At 47.8% G+C, this 19,985-nt stretch overlaps 1 protein-coding gene across 3 annotated transcripts; it reads right to left on the bottom strand.

Annotated features, from left to right (window-relative positions):
- Positions 1-291: 291 nt before the first annotated feature.
- On the bottom strand, positions 292-12,755 carry ENTPD4 (ectonucleoside triphosphate diphosphohydrolase 4). Of its 3 annotated transcripts, none has more exons than XM_032712558.1 (13): positions 12,684-12,755; positions 11,925-12,026; positions 10,263-10,445; positions 8,338-8,543; positions 7,637-7,787; positions 7,444-7,547; positions 6,764-6,823; positions 5,574-5,704; positions 3,991-4,157; positions 3,369-3,693; positions 2,381-2,466; positions 1,993-2,154; positions 292-1,790 (listed from the first exon to the last, which is right to left on the bottom strand). In XM_032712558.1, the coding sequence occupies exons 2-13, from the start codon at positions 11,930-11,932 to the stop codon at positions 1,562-1,564; spliced, it is 1,812 nt and encodes a 603-aa protein (XP_032568449.1). In that variant the 5' UTR covers positions 11,933-12,026; positions 12,684-12,755; the 3' UTR covers positions 292-1,561. The 3 variants fall into 3 exon arrangements, with proteins under 3 accessions (XP_032568449.1, XP_032568448.1, XP_032568450.1); XM_032712557.1 differs by having other exon boundaries at positions 5,550-5,704; positions 12,684-12,753; XM_032712559.1 differs by lacking the exon at positions 10,263-10,445 and having other exon boundaries at positions 5,550-5,704; positions 12,684-12,750.
- Positions 12,756-19,985: the final 7,230 nt, after the last annotated feature.

The following is a 19,985-nucleotide window of genomic DNA, read 5'->3' as shown; positions in this document are numbered from 1 at the left end:
ATTCCAGGTCACTGGGGTGGGTCAGGGAGCAGGGCCCTGCCCTCCCCCCCTCTGCTCCCTGAGTGCCTTAATGGGCCTGGAGAAAGGAGCAGGGACAGGGGAGAAGCAGGAGAGAGAAAAGAAAACATGTTAATGCAGACCCAGACACAAACAGATCAACATTCCCATTGTGGGTTGGGAATCCGAGCCCGGGAACAGGCCCCCAGTGAAAACAGGTATTGCTGAGGCTCTGACAGGACTCATGTTTCCCTGGCCAGGGGTGGGATGGAAAAGCTCCTTTTTTTTTCTCCCCCCTCTTTCAGCTGGAGCTGAAAAAAGAGCTGCAAGAATAACACAGGGTTAGTTTTCTCCTGAGGAGGTATCACCAACTTATTCCTCCTCTTCCAAAGCCCTTGTGCCACCCTACAAAGCCTTGTGTGGGGAGGAGGGGGGAAAAAAAACAAACCAGAAAACCACCACACACACACACACATTTTTGGGTTGCCACAACCAGATTTCAAAGGAGGGAAGAGCTGATTTTGCAAACTCGTTTTCCACTGGGTAGTTCAAGCACCCAAAGCACAGAGGAGCTGGAAATCCAGGGATTTTGGGTTTGGCACTTGGCTGAGTGCTGTTGAAAATCTGCCTCTCGCTGTGCCTTGAGCCCTTAAAGCAATTAAAGGCACCCAGGAATCTGTCAACCTCAATCTGGGAAACACAGCTGTGGAGTGCCACAAAAAGTGACACTGTGCAAGAAAATATCCACACCCCAAAGGCTCATAGAAATCCCACTTTTAATCAGGGACGAATTTACTTTCAAGTAAAATTAACGGTTTTTAAATAAAATATAAATTAACAGATCAGAGGACTCGGAGAAAGAAAGACACTGTGCATGAAACAAAAAGTTTTTCCAGTTCTCTTCCCCTTCCTGGAGTCTCTGGGAGATCTCTGCATGATTATGGAAGAGAAATAAAGGATTAAAAAGCAGTGGCTCGTGCCACCATGAGGATAAAGCTTCCAAGAGAAAGGGGGGAAGTGTCACAATGGAACAAAACTGACTGAAGCAGGTTTTTGTTTTTTGGAAGCACAGCTTTGGGTGCAAGAGGTTTTTCTTCTCCGTCACAGGACTGAATCCAGAAGGGAAAAAAAATCAGAGAAAACTGTCCTAAAAGGGGGTTTTCTTTCTGCTTCTGAAAACCCTACACTTCCTTTCCTTTGACTGAGACTCAGGATTGAGAAGTCGAGCGACGCCAATCCTGGAATCTGGAAAAGGAAACCCAGGCAGGCCTCGCTCATCCCGGGATTTCCCAGCCTCTCCCAGAGGGGGAGGACTCACATTCACTCTGCTCTCAAGCTTGAGCTCGTCCCACGACACACAAAAGTGCAATAGTCAAATAAAAGTCATTTTTGGCAGGAACTGTCTGGTGAGACCAAACCACGGGACTCCGTTTTCCCGCGTTTCCTTCGGCTTCTCCAACGGTTTCGAGGGACAAAAAAAGGGAGGAACCCTGAGGCAAAAATGGCTTTTTTTGTGTAACAAGTCCAAGAAAAAAACCCAAAAAAATCTCTCCATCCCAGCATCTCACAAGGGCCCTGCCATCTTCTGTGGTGGGAGGCCTTCCTCGATCCAGAGGGAGGGAGAGGAGCCGTTGCGGAGCATCCGCCTGTGGATGCGCCGGAGCCGGAGCAGGTAGAGCAGGATGGAGAGCAGGACAACCAGGAAACAGGCAAAGAACAGGTAGTGATTGTAAACGAAGGAGAAGCTTCTCCAGTGGGAGTGACTTCCACGGAAGTTTTCTTGCTGGATGTCTCTGGAAAGCAGCAGAAGGGACACCCCGGGAATAACTCGGGAGGCAAAATTCCACGTGCGACTTCTCTCCCCGCAGGAATGGGAGCCCATTTTAATGGCACAGTGTTTAGAAAGCACAATTTGAGGTCCCACCACGCTCTTCCCCACCCCAAAACTCCCACCCCAAAGGGCTCTTCCCAAGTATTTGAGGGAAGAAGAGGTACCTTAGAGGGAGGAAGCGTGTTCGGTACAGGATGGCCCCCAGGGTCCACTGCACCTCCTTGTCATAAACCTGCAGGGCTGTTTTCAGGTTGCTGTAACCCACAGGGAAGGAGAAGCCACTGTGGAACACCTCGTACATCCAGGCTGACTTAAAGCACTGGTACCTGCAGCAGGGAGAGCAGGATGGGGTCAGGAACAGTCAGGAACAGCGGGATAAGCTCAGGGGAGCAGTTACAGCGCCCCGGGGGCACCGGGGAGCACAGTCAGCCCCGCAATTATCAGGGCTTTTTAAAGGCTTTATTGGCACTTGCAGTGATTTATTCTTGCCCTCCAGGGCTGGCCTGGCAGCTCTGCAGGAGGGAGTTTGCTGGGCAAACACAAAACACTCACTTCAGCCTGTGCAGGTCGGCGTGAGAGGCGTAGAGACCACGGTCGAAGCGCTCCCGGAGGACAGACCACTTAGTGGCACAATAATCCTGCAAGGGAAAGCAAAAAAAAGAGGCAAAGAAAATCAACATTTCAACGGTGCTTCTGCCTCCAAGAGGACAGACCAGTTAGTGGCACAATAATCCTGCAAGAGAAACAAAAAAAAGGCGAAGAAAATCAACATTTCAACAGCGCTTTTGCCTCCACGAGGTTAAAAAATGCCACGGGGTGAGATGCTCTGAAACACCTGAACAGCTTCCCTGGCACAGATCACAAATTTCAGGAGTATTTTCTTTAAATTTGTAACCCAGAGTTTGGGGTTAAATTAATGTTCAGTACCACTTAAGCACTTTGGAGGTGGAAAACAGACAAGCTGTTTTTAAGGCCTCAGATAATTGTCTTATTCCTCTGCTTTATGTTGTAGTGTTACCTGTCCCCAGCAGATTGATCCCTTTGGGAATAACACCTGGAAAACTGGCACAAAAGGTATAAAGCAGGAGGAAAAGGATCTTTTTTTTTAATGATTAAGGCATTCCTAAAAAGAAGCAAGGACGGATTTTCCCATTATCAGCAATTCTGCTGGAACTTGATACCACAAATCCCATTCCCTGTAAAGTCAATTTTACTATTGTGACTTAAAATAAATCTTCTAAAAGAAAACCCAACCATGGAATCCTGGAATGGATTTGGGTTGGAAGGGACCTTGAAATCATCCAGTTCCACCCCCTGCCACGGGCAGGGACACCTTCCACCAGACCAGGAAGCTCCAAGCCCCGTCCAACTTTGGATGAGGAATTAAGAGCCCTGTGAGGGTTCACTGCAGGGAAAAAAAAAAAAGGATTTGGGATCTTTGAAGGAAAAAGTTTTGTTGCAAGACTTTTGGACCAAAATTCTCCTCGAGGGTGGATGTTTTGAATTAAGAAAACTAAAAATGATCTCCGGCACATTTTACCTTGGCAGCTTTAGTGAATTTAGCAGCGTTGTAATCTCCTCCCATCCTCAGCACATCCTCTGTGCAGTAGTAGAACTCAGAGAATCCATAGAATTCGCTGTTCTGGAAGTGCACAGCAGGCTGGTAAACCCCGTTCAGGGAGGTCTGGGTCTCGTTGGTCTTGTTCATGAAGGGCTGGATCAGCTCCCGGCACAGGTGGAAATCTCCCGTTCCCCGCAGGTGCAGGGACTGCCCGTTCTGCTGGATCTCATCCTGAGCATCCAGGGGCAGGCAGGGATCCAGCACTGGGGAATCAGAGCTCAGGCCAGTCTGTCTGCCCAGCAGCCTGTGGGCAAGAGCAAAGGGCAGGTCAGAGAGATGGAGCTCTGAGACCCAACAACAGCACCGACCAAACACCCCCTGAGCAAGGAAACCTCAGGGTGGGAATTCAGCTTTGTGTCACTGGTGAGCCCAGAACCCTCATCCCAGAATGGTCTGGGCTGCAAGGGACCTGAAAATCACCCAGTGCCACCCCCTGCCATGGGCAGGGACACCTTCCACTAGCCCAGGTTGCTCCAAGCTGACCTTGGACACTTCCAGGGATGGGGCAGCCACCCCCTGCCAGGGTCAATCCCCCAGGTACCTGTTTTTAAGCACTGTGCTGGCAAACAGACTGTCCTCGTATCTCTGCCGGGCTGCATTCCCTCCAAATCCAAGGAATGTGGCCACGTAGACCCTGTACACGTGCTCTGTCTGATGGGCATCACAGCCCAGGTTGAACTCTGCCAGGAGGTTCTTGGCCACTTCCTCCTGCAGCAACACAAGCACCAGGATTAGGGGTGAACAGGGTGAAAAGCAGGACCTAAAACGAGTTCTTTGCACAACTGGGGGTCTGGGACATCTTTTGACTTCACCCCTCACTCATCTGTTCTGCTTCTCCCAGGTCAACAGAGAATCCCAGGGAATTAAGGTGGGAAAAGACCTTTAAGATCATCAACCCACCACCGTGTTCACCACTAAGCCACGTCCCCAGGTGCCACATCCACATATTTCTAACACTTCCAGGGATTAGGACTCCATCACTGTCCTGGACAACCCTTTACAACCCCAATATTTCCAGACTTTTCCTCAGGGATGATCATCTCCCCCCTCATTTGTACCAAACCAAGGGAATCACCTTCTGCTTCACAGGGAAAGCAAAATATTAATTGCAGAGAACTGCACTGGCACTCCTGGCACTCCAGGAACTCCAAAGAGCAGGAACAGCTCCCAAGGACCCTGAAGTATCTTCTCCCATAAAAAAAAATGTGTGTTGTGGCCACTAAACTCAGTGTTCCCACCCCAGAGTGAGTCCCCCCTTTGCACTGACTGCCAGGACAGGTTTAATGACCAAAACACCCATTTTATAGCAGTTTATGTTCAGACAGAGCCATCAATAGTCACCAAATTCCCAGCTCATCTTTGCCTGCTCTGGATCTAAACACTGAACAGCCCCAGTTCTTTGTTACACCACCTGTCTGGAGTTATTAAAACCTGGAACCACGAAAACACATCATTTCACAGGGAGGCTTCAAAAAATCAATATACAGATCATTACAACAGTGCACTGAGAGCCAAAACACGGGGCTTTTCTGCTGCTATCACTTTTTAACTCTCAGTTAATTTAATGGGAGGTTCAACCTTAAAAATTCAGGATTTGCTTAGAACTCAGTGGAGCTGGAGCAATTTACATTCAATTTGAGACTTGTAACAAAGCAATTTGCTTCCTGCAAGAGCTGAACTGTGCTGAGGGTGTGGGTGATATTTAAACAAACCTGTCACCCCCGTGTCCTGTGACTTCAGTCTCTCCCAACACAACTTGAAGGACAAAGTCACTCTTATATAAGCTCTTACATAAGAGCCACCACATATTTTTGGTTCCTGAGCTCCAGAATACCAGTTTTTTTACTGCCTAACAGATTTAAAACTAAGCATGCACACACACACAAAGAATAAAACTCCAAAATGAGTGGCAGATTATGGGAGTGGAAGGGTGAACAAAACACAAATGAGTTCTTAGCTGGTGGAGGATTCCCGTCATCGCCTCTGGCCTTGCCTGGGGAATGTGATGGGATGGAGGACTCAAAAAAACGAAGAAAACAAAGAGGAATATGCATTAAAATAACTTCCAAAGGCAAAGAGGAAAGTTGCACAGATAATAACCTGCTGTGAGGAGGCAAAGCTTACAGTTTTAGGGACTTCGTACGCGATCTGGGTGGACACTCCGCCCATGTCCAGGATACCCACAGTCCTCTTACGGAATATGGACTCCTGGTGCTCACTGCCTGGGATGTGAACCTCCACCATGGCCTCCTCCTCTGCAGGGAACAGGGAAAAATCAGAGGGATGCAGCTGGAGAGGGCCCAGAGCTGGAGCTGCTGCTGGGGAGCTGCTCGGAGGGAGGGCGGGGAAGGGGCACGTGGGAGTCGAGGCAACGCGGCACCCGCACGTGGGGTAGGGACAAACAGCTGGATGGGAACAGCCCAGGGACAAACAGCTGGATGGGAACAGCCCAGGGACAAACAGCTGGATGGGAACAGTCACTACAGCTGGCTGGGAACAGCCCAGGGACAAACAGCTGGCTGGGAACAGCCCAGGGACAAACAGCTGGCTGGAAACAGTCCCAACATCCAGCTGAAAACACCCCAGGGACAAACATCTGGCTGGAAACAGTCCCAACATCCAGCTGAAAACACCCCAGGGACAAATATCTGGCTGGAAACAGTCCCAACATCTGGTTGGGAACACCCCAGGGACCAACAGCTGGCTGGGAACACCCCAGGGACAAACAGCTGGCTGGAAACAGTCCCAACATCTGGCTGAAAAGACCTAAGGACAAACAGCTGGCTGGGAACAGGCCAGGGACAAACAGCTGGATGGGAACAGCCCAGGGACAAACAGCTGGATGGGAACAGTCACTACATCTGGCTGGACATCCCCCAGGGACAAACAGCTGGCTGGAAACAGTCACCAACATCTGTCTGGAAACACCCCAGGGACAAACAGCTGGCTGGGAACACCCCAGGGACCAACATCTGGCTGGAAACAGTCCCAACATCTGGCTGGAAATACCTTGGGACAAACAGCTGGCTGGGAACAGTCCCAACATCCAGCTGAAAACACCCCAGGGACAAATATCTGGCTGGAAACAGTCACCAACATCTGGCTGAAAACACCCCAGGGACAAACAGCTGGCTGGGAACAGTCACCAACATCTGGCTGAAACCACACCAGTCACCAGAATTTGTCTAAAAGCAGTCACCAACATGTCTGAAAACACCCCAGTCCCCAGACTCTGTCCAAAAAATCATCCCCTAAAGCACAGGACTTGACCTCAAGTCCCTCCCAGATCCCCCACCCAGAATTCAGACACTCACCATCATCTGTGTGTTCAAACCTTCCCAGGACAAAGTTGATGCCAATCCATGCATAGACCCCTGCATGTACAAGGAAAGATATTGGGATATTACAGGAATAGCTGGAATATCAACTTAAAAATAAAGAGGTTTTTTTTTCCTATATAAGTTAAGACCTATTACTGCTCACATTTTATTTCATACAACACTTAGAAGTTAAACCTGCCTGAGAAATTTTTAATTCCTGACAAGTTACTCTACTCTTCTGCAAGGCTATGATAATAATCTTAACTGAATGTATTTAAGATAGTTTGATGGCTTAATTTTAAAAGAAGTTAAGCATGTGGGCTTTTAAAGTGATTTTAAGCCTTCAGTGAGCTGCTCACATCAACATCTCTCCCTTAGAAATCACTTCACCCTGAAAAGCTTCTTCCAGCAAGAATGTTGTGCTTTCTCCTTCTTTCTCCCTCCCTAAGAAAATGGATGAAATTCCTGCTAAACCCAGCCAAGTTATTTTCACTGTTCCTCAGAAAACATTTAGAAGATCCCAGAGGCTGAGCAGCTCCACGCTCCATACATTGCTAGTGAGGAAAAAGGGCTCCCAAGCAAAGCAAAATTCAAAAAAAGTAAAAAAAAAAAGCAGCCAAACTACCTTGAAAGCAGTAAATATTTTAAAGATAACCTTGGGAAAGTTCACTTACCTTCCTGCTTGCCTGAAATCACCTCTGCATGCGAGTCAGAGAACAGGAAATCAAACTGCACGGGGATATCAGTGAGCAGGTCTTCAAGGATGGCCTTTTGCTGGCTGCAAAATCCCATTGGGAAGGGTTAAAACCAGCCAGAGCCACCAGGATGGGAGCTCCAAATCCCCAAAAAAATAAGGCAGGCACCCACCTCTCGGGCAGGATCCTCATGCCTGCAGTGCACAGGATGTACAGAGGGGTCTCCTTGTGCTTGGCACGGGGCACGTGCTCGGCAGCGAAGCTCAGGAGCGGAGAGATGTAATCGCTGACCTTCTCAGGAGAGCTGGCAAACTCCGAGATCCCTGGGGAAAAATGGAACATGGAAGGGAAGCAACTCAAGTTTGGGGCATTGCCTGGGAAATCCTGAACACCACCAGGCAGAGAAATGAATAACTCAGCCTGTAACCCCAAGAATCGGTCTGAAAACCCCAAGCGAAAAGTGGGGAATCAACTCTAGGAAAATCAGAATGAAATTCATCCTTAACCATCCTCTAAACAACAAATAAAAGTGTAATAATAGAGATACAACACCTTTTTCTATAATTATTTAGGTAACTGGTTCAAACAGCTTTACAGGAAGGCAGTGATTTATTCACTCAATAAAAAGGAATAAAGTGAAATGACAACTGAACCAGCAGCTGGTTTGTCCACGGAGAAACCTCTCCCCCGGCCCTGTTTCAGGTTTTAAAGCTCAACAAAAACCCCCTGCAAACCAAACCCAAAGAAATCTGGAGGAGTTCCACCCTCACAACCTGCAACTCTCCTTCCTCCAGGCACTGGGAGGGTTGAAAAGCAGAAGTTAGGAGAGGAAACCCTGTAGGAAATCCCATTCCACTGAATTTTTTTCCATACCTGGCTTGATTTTCATGACCACGGGTTTCCTGTTCCTGTCCCTCATCTGCTTGATGTCCAGCAGGTCGTGGGGGTTCCCATTGTGCCTGGGCCAGCAGTACACAAAGATCCTGGAGCCACTGCTGCCACAGTCCACCACGATGCCATAGTTCAGGTTGGGGTTGGCCGTGTCCGTGGCTTCCGTGTCCGTCACCCGGGCGAGATACCTGGGAAAGAACTGGGAATTACTCCAGGGCAACTCGGCTCAAAATCAGACTCAAAACGGGACAATCATTTCCATCAGAGGATCTCAGGATGCTTTGGGTTGGGAGGGAGCTTGAAATCATCCCATTCCACCCCCTTTCCGTGGGCAGGGGCACCTCCCACTAGCCCAGGTTGCTCCAAGCTGGCCTTGGGCACTTCCAGGGATGGAGCAGCCACAGCTTCTCTGGGAATTCCATCCCAGCCCCTGCCCACCCTCCCAGGGAGGAAGAATTCTTTCCCAATATCCCATCTAAAGCAGCACATGGAATCATGGAATGGTTTGGGTTGGAAGGCACCCTCAGGATCATCCAGGTCCACCCCTTTCCATGGGCAGGGACACCTTCCACTAGATCAGGCATATTTTATAAACATTATATATTAATACATGATGTATTAATATATATTAAGTATTAATACACATTAAGTATTAATACACAATGTTGTTAATATATATCATATACATTACTTATACACTATATTAATATATAGTATATACATTGATGTATTATATTATACATTAAAATATATTTTATCTATTACATATTATCTATTAATACATATTATTAATATAAATATATATAGTGCCCATGACTTATATACTATATTAATATATAGTGTATATTAATGTATCATAATATACATTAAAATATATTTCATCTATTATATATTCATCTCTATATATATACTATTATTGTTATATATTATTAATACATATATTATTATTAATACTATTAATAATAATATATATAGTGCCCATGACTTATATACTCATGGCTAGGCTTATATACTATATTTATAGTATATATAAATGTATTTTATTATACATTAGAATATACTTTATCTATTACATATTATCTATTGTATATTATCTATTATACATACTAGAAAATATATTATACATACCATATAATATATTTGATACATATATATACATAATATGTATATACATACATATACATAATAGATACATAGTATATAGTATATTATACATACTATATATTATATACATATATATACATATATATACATATATATTATATACATATATATACATAATATGTATATACATAATATATACATAATATATACATAATATACAGTATATTATACATACTGTATAATATATAATTATATACTGTATATATATTATATACATATATATACATATATATATAATATGCATATATATACATATATATATAATATGCATATATATACATATATATATTATATACATATATATACATATATATACATAATATATACATAATATATACATAATATATACATAATATATACATAATACATACATAATATATACATAATATATACATAATATATACATAATATATTACCCATAATATATTCTATTTATTACCCACAATATATTCTACATACTACACATAATATATTCCATATATTACACACCAACATTTATGAATATTTTATTGATATATTATTTGCTCACACAACGAAAGCATTTACCCAAACACTTATCAAATATTTACTCTGATACTATTGAAACACAAGAACACAACATTCAAACAGCCGAACGCAGCGGCACAACGAGGAATTAAATAAAAATAATCAAGAAAAAAACTAACAATTCCCCCAACCCCAACAAAGAGCGTTCTCCCGGCGGATCCTCGCGCCGGGAATGCGCCGGGAATGCCGCTGCTCACCTGTGGAAGGTCCTGGCGCGGCCGTAGCGGGAGCGCAGCAGGAGGAGGGAGCAGTAGAGCAGCGCCACGGCCGCGCCCCCCGCCAGCAGCAGCTGCCGCAGCGACGGGTGCGGGAGCCGCGGGCACCCCACGGGGGCCAGGCTGAAGTGCCACGAGGCCGGCAGCAGGCACGAGATGCTCAGCCTGCAACGCCAAACAGGCCTTGCCGTTAGTTCCCCAGGTAACAATTCCCAGAATTCCCTTCTACGACTTTAATTCTGCTCTCGAATCCCTCAGCCTTCCCTCTTCGGTTCGATCCCTGCAGCGGCTCTGCCGGTTTTCACCGTTGGTTTTTCCTACTTAAAGGCTTCTGTTAATTGGTAAGAAAACCCCCCCGGACTGATTAACTAATAAAATCTTATATCCAACACATCTTCATGGAGTGTAGTGCTGTGCAGAGCTGGAGGTTTGCCTTTCCCAGACTCCTTGGGATAGCACAGCTAATTGAAATTGCAGGGTTTATATATTTATATTAATATTTATTTCTATATTTATAAATATTTCTATATGTTTCTATATTTCCACATATTTCTATATATTTCTCTATATATCTATATTTCTCTATATATCTATATTTCTCTATATATCTATATTTCTCTATATATCTATTTCTGTATTTTCATATGTTTCTATATATCTCTATGTTTCTATATATCTCTATGTTTCTATATATCTCTATGTTTCTATATATCTCTATGTTTCTATATATCTCTATGTTTCTATATATCTCTATGTTTCTATATATCTCTATATTTCTATATATCTCTATATTTCTATATATCTCTATATTTCTGCATTTCCATATGTTTCTATATATTTCTATGTTTCTATATATTTCTATGTTTCTATACATTTCTATATTTCTATACATTTCTATATTTCCATATTTCCATATATTTCTGTATAGTTCTCTATTTCCCTATATTTCTATATACTTCTATGTATTTCTATATATTTCTAGGTATTTCCATATTTATACATTTCTCTATATTTATATATTTATATATATATATGGCTGGGTTAACAAAGTACAGCACATCACCTGTAAGGGTGATGGAATTCCCAGAGCATCTGTGGCTGCCCCATCCCTGGAAGTGTCCCAGGCTGGGTTGGAGCACCCTGGGATAGTGGGAGCTGTCCCTGCCCATGGAACTGGATGATTTTAAGGTCCCTTCCAACCCAGAGCATCCCAGGATTCTGGGATCCTGTTTTCCCAGCCCTCTGTGGGTGCTGGAGGAACAGCCCTGGGCACTGGGAGTTTGCTGGGCAGGAGGACCAGGACACAGGGAATGGCTTCCCACTGCCAGAGGGCAGGGTTAGGTGGGATATTGGGAAGAAATTCCTGGCTCTGAGGGTGGGGAGGCCCTGGAATGGAATTCCCAGAGAAGCTGTGGCTGCCCCTGGATCCCTGGAAGTGTCCAAGGCCAGCTTGGAGCAACCTGGGCTGGTGGGAGGTGTCCCTGCCCGCGGCAGGGGGTGGAACGGGATGATTTGAAAGCCCTTCCAACCCAAACCACCCCGGGATTCCACGATGTCCTGCCCTTCTCCCACCCCCGAATTCCCGATCACCCTTCGCTCCGAAGCCATCCCGACCTAACGCGGCGGTTCCTGCGGGATTCTCACCTGCCCATCCTGGGATCAGGCCAGGCCCGAGCAGCGGCGGGAGCTCAGCCGGTGAGCGCGGACGGACACGGCGCATCCATCGGCCCCGGAGCCGCCTCCGCCCTGCGCCGCGGGAGAGACACAGCGGGGGTCATTCCCTGCGCGGCACCGGGCACATCCCACGGGATGGGATGGGATGGGATGGGATGGCACGGGATACGATGGGATCCTTCCCGCCCCCCTCCCAGCACTGCTGCACGTGGGGCCAGTTCGGGGCTCCCCAGGACAAGGAATTCGGGGACCGAACGGGGCCAGACGATGAAAGCACTGGAGCACGAGGAGGGTTAGGTGGGATACCGGGATGATTCCTTTCCCACCCCTATTCCTATTCCCACCCCCGTTCCCGTTCCCATTCCCACCTCCTTTCCCACCCCTACTCCCGTCCCCATTCCCAGCCCCACTCCCGTCCCTATTCCAATCCCACCCCCATTCCCATTCCCGTTCCCACCCCCATTCCCATCCCTACTCCCGTTCCCATTCCCAGCCCCATTCCCGTCCCTATTCCAATCCCACCCCCATTCCCATTCCCATTCTCCCCCCCATTCCTGTTCCCATTCCATTCCCACCCCTATTCACGTCCCTATTCCCATTCCCACCCCCTTTTCCCACCCCCATTCCCATTCTCACCCCCATTCCCTTCTCAGCCCCTTTCCCACCCCCATTCCCGTCCCTATTCCCAATCCCACCCCCATTCCCGGTGTTTTTCCCTCCCCACGTCACCTCCCGGGCCCCTCCATGGCAACCCGCCCTCCCCCGGCGCCACTTCCGGGTGCGGACCGGACGTGACGCAAGCACGCGGTGACGTCGCCCCGGCAAGGGGAAAGGGATTCCCCGGGGGCGTGGCCTCGTTGGGGAGGCGTGGTCACATCTGAGGGGCGTGGCCACGGGGGGCGTGGCCAAGAGGCGCCCGCGGAAAAACGGGCAAAAATCGGTAAAAACCGGGGATTTAAGCGTGGAAATGGGAACGTACGGCTAAAAGTGCGTCGATATTTCGAAATAGATAAAATTTATGGCTATAAGTGCGCACTGTTTTGAAACATATTAAATTCATATATATTTATGTAAATAAATATATGTCAATATTCTGTTATATGTGTTTATTGCTATAAATGTGCCAGTGTCTTAAAGTATATTAAATTTATAGCTGCGGGTGTGTCAATATTTTCAAATATAAAAATTTATGGCCATAAATAATTCAAATAAATTTATAGCCGTGAATATGTGAATATTTTGGAAAATATAAACCAGTGTAGAAATATAAATATATAAATAGAAAGGTATAAATATAAGCCCAATATTAAATATAGCTATATAGAAAATACATGTATATATAGGAATATAAACCCAGTGTACCAACACAGAAAAAGCAAATTATAGCCATAAAAACAACAATATTTTGGAATAGACCGTTATAAATATACAGTGATGTTGCAGCAGCTGGAATTAATATATAAATATTTAATAAGTAAGGAATAAATAAATGAATAGGATTAAAAATAAACAAGGAAAAGCCTCTCCTTGCCTGGAAATCCTCGGGCCAAGGGAGAAACCTCCCGTGTGTTGCCACTGAGTGGCAGCACAACTTGTGCCCACGCGGCTCCAGGATTCCTTTGGAGGACAGGGAAAGTTTATCCCGGCGATGACAATGGGAAATAACGGGCGCTGGATTTTGCGCGCTGGGATTTGGGAAAGGGAAAGGAAAAGGGGAAAAGGAGAAAGGGAAAGGAAAGAGCCATCAATCTAGCTGCCCTGAGGGGATGTTTTCCCGGGGGTTTTGTGTCCCCAGAGCTCTGCCCAGGCTGGGCTGGGGGTCAAAAATATTGGAAAACAGGGAAAAGTTTCCGAGCTGCTGCTAAACGCTCTTGCTGGCAGAGCGTGCGGGCGGCACGGGACGGGAACCGGCCGGGAATGTGCGGTGGGTTTTGTGCGGGAAAAACGGGGGTTGGTGGGAATTTTTCCCTCCCGTCATCACCGGCGGGAGTAAAACCTTCCCACCGGCTGCCGGATTCCGGCTGGGCTGCTCCGAGGAGCGCGGCAGGAAGGTTTTTTCCAAGCGCTCTGGAGGAAGCCGGGATGAAACGGCGCTGCCGAAATCACCGGGAGCAACCGGAGGCGGAGAAGGACCGGCAGCGGGATTTGGGAATCGGGCCTTTTCCAAGGGGGAAAGCACCTCTGGGACACCCCGGAGAGGCCGGGCAAGGTGTGCGGGGGGGGCTGGCCCCTATCTCGGGGGAGCACCGCGCCCACCCACCGCGCCCTGCCCGCTATCGCCGGGCACCGGGATGCGCCGATACGGGACCGGCCGCGGCTGCCGCTGCTGATCGGGGGGGGAACAGCCCCGGCGGGGACCGGGATGGTGTCAGGGGGGACGTGGAGGAGCAGGCAGAGCTGGGCTGTGCCTCCCAGCTGGCCTTTCCTTCGTGCCTTTCTGTGTTTATTTGTTCAAAGGCCCCGATTCCCACTCCAAGGGAGCCCCGCGCTGGATTTAGGGGGGATAAAGCTGGTTTGTTTTTTTTCCTCTACCTGCACAGACTACCCAGCAGCCCCAGCCTCATCTGCAGAGCCCTCATTCAGGCCTTTTTTTTCTCTTTTAATCACATTTATTTGCCCACGAGAAGTGGTGAAGCTCGTCACAGTTAAACAATTTGACCAAGGCCATGAGAGGGGGCAGTGGCAGAGCAGGATCATGGAATCCTGGAATGGTTTGGGTTGGAAGGGGCTGTAAGATCATCCAGTTCCACCCCCTGCTATAGGCAGGGACACCTTCCACTGTTCCAGGTTGCTCCAAGCCCCATCCAGTCTGGCCTTGGACACTTCCAGGGATCCAGGAGCAGCCACAGCTTCTCTGGGAATTCCATCCCAGTCCCTCACCACCCTCACAGGGAGGAATTCCTTCCCAATATCCAACCCAATTTCCCTTCTTTCAGTGGGAAGCCATTCCCCCTTGTCCTGTCCCTCCAGGCCCTTCTCCAAGTCCCTCTCCAGTTCCCTTGGAGCCCCTTTAGGCACTGGAAGGCTGCTCTGAGGACTCCACACAACCTTCTCTTTCCCAGGATCATCCCCAAATTTACATTCCCTGAACCACAAGCCGGGCTTTTCCCCTTTTTTTTTTTTTTTTCCCTGGATCTGACTGCTAGAAACAAAGCCAGAAAACAAAAGGACACCCATTCCCAAACCCAGCAAACCCTGTGGGATCCTCCCAGCCCGCTCTGCCCAGTGCCACCAGTCCACCCTGGGAGCACCACCAGCGTGGGGCTGCACCTTCCCATTGTTTCCTCAGGGCTTCAAACCAGAAAGGCAAGTTGGAGAGGAGAAAAAAAAAAAAAAAAATTGGTCCAGGAAATAATCCAAAAGCACCTTTAATTACACACACACTGGGCCTCTCCCTGTCCCACTAATCCAGCGAGCTCGGGAATGGTAAATTAGGTCAGATTATGTGAGCGCTGAAATAAAACCCAGAGGCCAAATTCCTGGAGTCCACACCTTCACCTCCGAGGCTGCAGAAGTGCCAAGGGGGCTGGAGCTGTTTGGGTGGCTCTGGGGGAGCTGCAGTGCTGGGTTTTCCCATTTGGGCAGTTTTGGGGATGGAATAACCCCCCCTGGAGCCCCAGCAGGGCTCAGTTCTCTCTAATTTTCTTTGCTGGTGGCCCTCCCTGGCATCAGCCCCGTGCCCTGTGGTGCTGTCACGTGTAGACCTGGCTGTGAAACCAATTCCTTGGTGATTCATGGCAAAAAGGAGGCAGGAATGTGTTTTAAAGTTGGGGATGATCCTGTTTTAAAGTTGGGGATGATCCTGTTTTAAAGCTGGGGATGATCCTGCTCTGCCACCTCCTCCTCAAAACAGTCAAGTTGGTTTATCCTGATGGGCTTCCCCACTTTTAACCCCCCACATTAATCCCTGCTCTGATTAATATTTCCTTGATTAATATTTCCTCTGATTAATATTCCCCTTCAAACCCGGGGGTGCCCTGTGCTGGTGCTCCCATAAGTGGGTCACTACACCCCGAAGACAAAACAAGTTTGTTTGCTTATTTTCCTGGTGTTTGCTGAGCTGGAGATAAACAAAATAACTGGAACAGATGATGTTTCCGAGCAGATGATGTTTCCCCGTGGCTCTCCATTCCCAGGGGCATCACAAATTGCAGCCAGGTGGGCAGGAAAACCCAGGCTGGTGCCTGAGGACCCTTTTCCAGGGAATCTCCTGAGGCTGATGCTGCCTTGGAGCTCAGGATGGCTCTGGGAGTGAGGTCCAGACTCGCTGTTTAAATTGTATTTTGAGGCCTTGAGCGTCTCTAAGGAAGGATGGAGTTGGGATATGCTGGGAAGAGGGATGTGGGATGGGGAATTTTGCCCTGGGATGTGCAGTTCCCACATGAAAACTGCTTTTTTTCTCCTGCAAAAGGATCTGGCACCAAAGCTGGCAAAAAAAAAAAAAAATAATGGCCGTGGGGGTATAAAGTTCAGGCTGGTTGTTCTGCAAATAAGATTAAAAACATATTAACCACATCCATTTGCTCTGATCCCTCTCTTAAAGGCTTTCTACAAGGCCATAAAACGATGCCTTTTCCTTTCCACAATTAAAAATCGTGGAATCCCAGAGTGGTTTGGGTTGGAAGGGAACTTAAAACCATCTCATTCCACCCCCTGCCACGGGCAGGGACACCTTCACTAGCCCAGGTTACTCCAAGCTGGCCTTGGACACCTCCAGGGATGCAGGGGCAGCCACAGCTTCTCTGGGCAACCTGTGCCAGGGCCTCCCCACCCTCCAGGGGAAGGAAAAACCCCATTATCTGGTGCTGAATCTGTCAATTAAACTAAAATGTCTCGCAATTTGCACAGAGAAGGCGGTGGCACCTCGTGGAAAGGACAAAACCCTCCCTCCAGCAAAGTGCTGCTCAGCTGTTACAGAGGTTTGTAGGTTTGAAAACTGGGGGGAAAAAAATTCAAATGTAACCTGGTGGGTGGTGGAGATAAAGCCCCAGGTCCTGTGCCCACCTCCCAGCTGGACCCTCCTGCCTTATCTGGGTGGGTCCAGCAGCTCCTGCCCCTGAAGGGGCACGATAAGCCAGCCCAGGGCCCTGTAATCAGCTGGGGGTGCCAGGCAGATGCTCCAGGGGGCTGTGGGCACCTGCTGTGGGCAGGGACTGGGGAAAGCAGGAGCCTTGCACCGGTGTCTTCACTTCTTGTGCTGCATTTGGGCTGTTTTGGGGCTGTGATCCCTCCGTGGGGCTGATTCATCTCTTCCTTTGGCTGCCCACGGTGATGCAACGTGGCTGCAGATTGCAGGGGGGGGTTTGCCACAGACTTGGGGGTGTGTAAATCATGGAATCGTGCAATGGGTTGGGTTGGGAGGGATCTGAAAGGTCACCCAGTCCCACCCCCTGCCACAGGCAGGGACACCTTCCACTGTCCCCATTGGTCTTGCACACTTCCAGAGACCCAGGAGCAGCCACAGCTTCTCTGGGAATTCCGTCCCAGCCCCTCCCCACCCTCACAGGGAGGAATTTCTTCCCAATATCCAACCTAAATTTCCCCTCTTTCAGTGGGAACCCATTCCCCTTGTCCTGTCACTCCAATTCCTGAGGAAGAACCCCCCTCTGCTTTCCTTTTAGATCCTTCCTTCCCTTCGGATCCGGAAGGTGCTGTGAGGTCTCCACACAACCTTCTCTTCTCCAGGATCATCCCCATCTCTCCCACCTCCTGGGACACCTCCCTTTCTCCCAGGTTGCTCCAAGCCCTGTCCAGCCTGGCCTTGGACACTTCCAGGCTGAGCTTGTTGCAGCCAAAATGCTCTTTTAGCAGCACAAAGATATTTTCCCTTCGCTGTTTCCCTGCTCCGACGGAGTTTGGAGCTCGTGGAGATTCCCAAGGCACCTGCTGAGCCCAGGGATCTCCAGGATGGGATTCACCAAGCAGGGGCTGTGCCCTTGGGAAGGGAACAGCAAGGGAATCACTGCACAGGACCTTTTCCAAGGAAGGTTTTGCAGATAAATTTGAGTTCACTCTGTCCATGACTCTCCTTTGCCGGGCTGGGGTGGAAAGGAATCATCCAGACACACAAACTGCCCCTTTTCCTGAAAACATGGAACACAACAAGCCCAGAACCCAGAGCAGCCTCTCTGCCTCACTTTCCTTGCACTAACAACGAATAATTTCATCCCTTCTTGGTGAACACGGGGAAAATCCTCAGCCTGTGCTTTTTCTTGGGCATCCGAGGCTGGAGGAGCTGCCCCGGGAGCAGGAGCAGAAAGGATTCCTCATGTCACTGCTGCAGGGTTAAAATATAACCTGTTCCTACCTGGGAGCAGCACCTATTCCACACTGATCCATGTCATTATCAGGGAGCAGGACCCAAGGCTGCAGGGAAAGGGCTCATTAGGGTAAGTGACACTTTAATTCCCCCTCCCTGCCCTGCCAAAGGCACGGGGAGGAGATTAAAGCACCTTTGATTCTCGTTTATGGAGGAGAAAACCCAGATAACCTGTGGAGCAATAGTGGAAAATGTTCCCCTGCGAGTTTTATTTCAGGCATTTCCTTGAGTCACAGAAGGGGAAGTTTCTGGTGGCCACGTTTGGTTCGTGTGTGGCAGACCCAGGGCGAGCTGTCTGCTGGGATTCCAGGGGGGGACACAGCTCTAAAATGTCCCTTGGGCTGGAAAAAACAGTGTCAGACCTGTCAGCAGCCCGGATTTAGCCTCCTCGGGACGAAACAAAGGTGTGATAATCCCGTGGCTTCTACCAGGGGGGAAAGGAAGGGGAGGTTTAGCAATTCCTGGGTTAAATTTGGTGTTGGCCAAGGGTTCTGGAGTCTCTGCTTTCTCCAGGTGGGTGATTCCCGGTCTCAGGGATGGTGGGATGGCCAGGTCTCAGCTCCAGCTCTCCCACCTCCTGCACAAAGCCCGCTTTGGGTGCAGAAAGCACTGCCAGGAACCCAAAATCAGTCAGGCGTGGCCATGTCATTGTTGTTGTCATTGTTGTTTTCTCCAGCTGCTCCATGTTCCCGCCGGGAACAGAGGCTTCCCAGCACAACCATGGGAATGAGGGAGCAGGACAGCACGTGCAGAATCTCTCCAGGTCCCTCCTGGGAGGTGAGGGCAGGAGCAGACCCGGATTTTCTCACCTAATTTCATGGATGGGAAAAAAACCCACTTTGTTGTCCTGCTTTTTTTCTGGGCTCTGAGGGTGCTTTTCTTCCTCCCCGAGGCTCGTTCAGCAATAAATTGCTTCGCATTATCGTGGAAATGGTTAACCTTGATTTCAGCTCATGCCACAAACACCTCCTTCCCTGCAAGGTCGAATTCCAAATAATCCTTTGAGGAGGAATGAAATAAAGTCAGGGCTGTTCCCGGCGCCCTGGGCCACGAAGACTTTGCCTCCTGCTCTCTGAGAGGGTCAAATTGAACTGCTTTGGGCTGATTGCACGGTGGAACAGAGAAATAATAATATAAAAGATATAAATAATAAATTAGAAATGCGTAATATGAAATAATGAAAATAGTAAAACAAGAAAACATTAATATGTAAAATAATATTATTTTATTTATTTTTATTATTTTATTTTGTTTATTTTTATTACTTTATTTTGTTTATTTTATTATGTTGTTTTATTTATATTAATATTTTTATTTTATTTATTAATTATTTTATTTATGATTTTTATTATTTTACTTATTATAGATTCTTATATATAAGATAAGATGCTTATCTTACTTATTATTATTTTATTTCTTATTTTTTTCTTATTTTATTTTATTTCTTACATTTATTTATTTATTACTTTATTACTTTATTTCCTCCTGAGGACACTACACCTATGCCACCCACATGTCTGACACCGCGTTCTCCATCCTAAACCACGCTTTGGAGCCGGAGCGCCGCATCCTCCCGCGCAAATCCAGCGCAATTCCAGCGCAGGACCCGCACCCTCCCCAGCCCCGCCCTCAGCCGGACTTTAGGACCGCGCGTCCCCCTCACCGAGCCCGCCCCCCAACAGCGCAGCCAATCGTCACTCTTCATTCCGTCA

The sequence above is a fragment of the Chiroxiphia lanceolata genome, chromosome 28 (assembly GCF_009829145.1).
Source record: "Chiroxiphia lanceolata isolate bChiLan1 chromosome 28, bChiLan1.pri, whole genome shotgun sequence".
Classification (NCBI taxonomy): domain Eukaryota; kingdom Metazoa; phylum Chordata; class Aves; order Passeriformes; family Pipridae; genus Chiroxiphia; species Chiroxiphia lanceolata.
The sequence above is the reverse complement of the archived record's forward strand: the minus strand, read 5'-3'. Positions and strand labels throughout refer to the sequence as shown.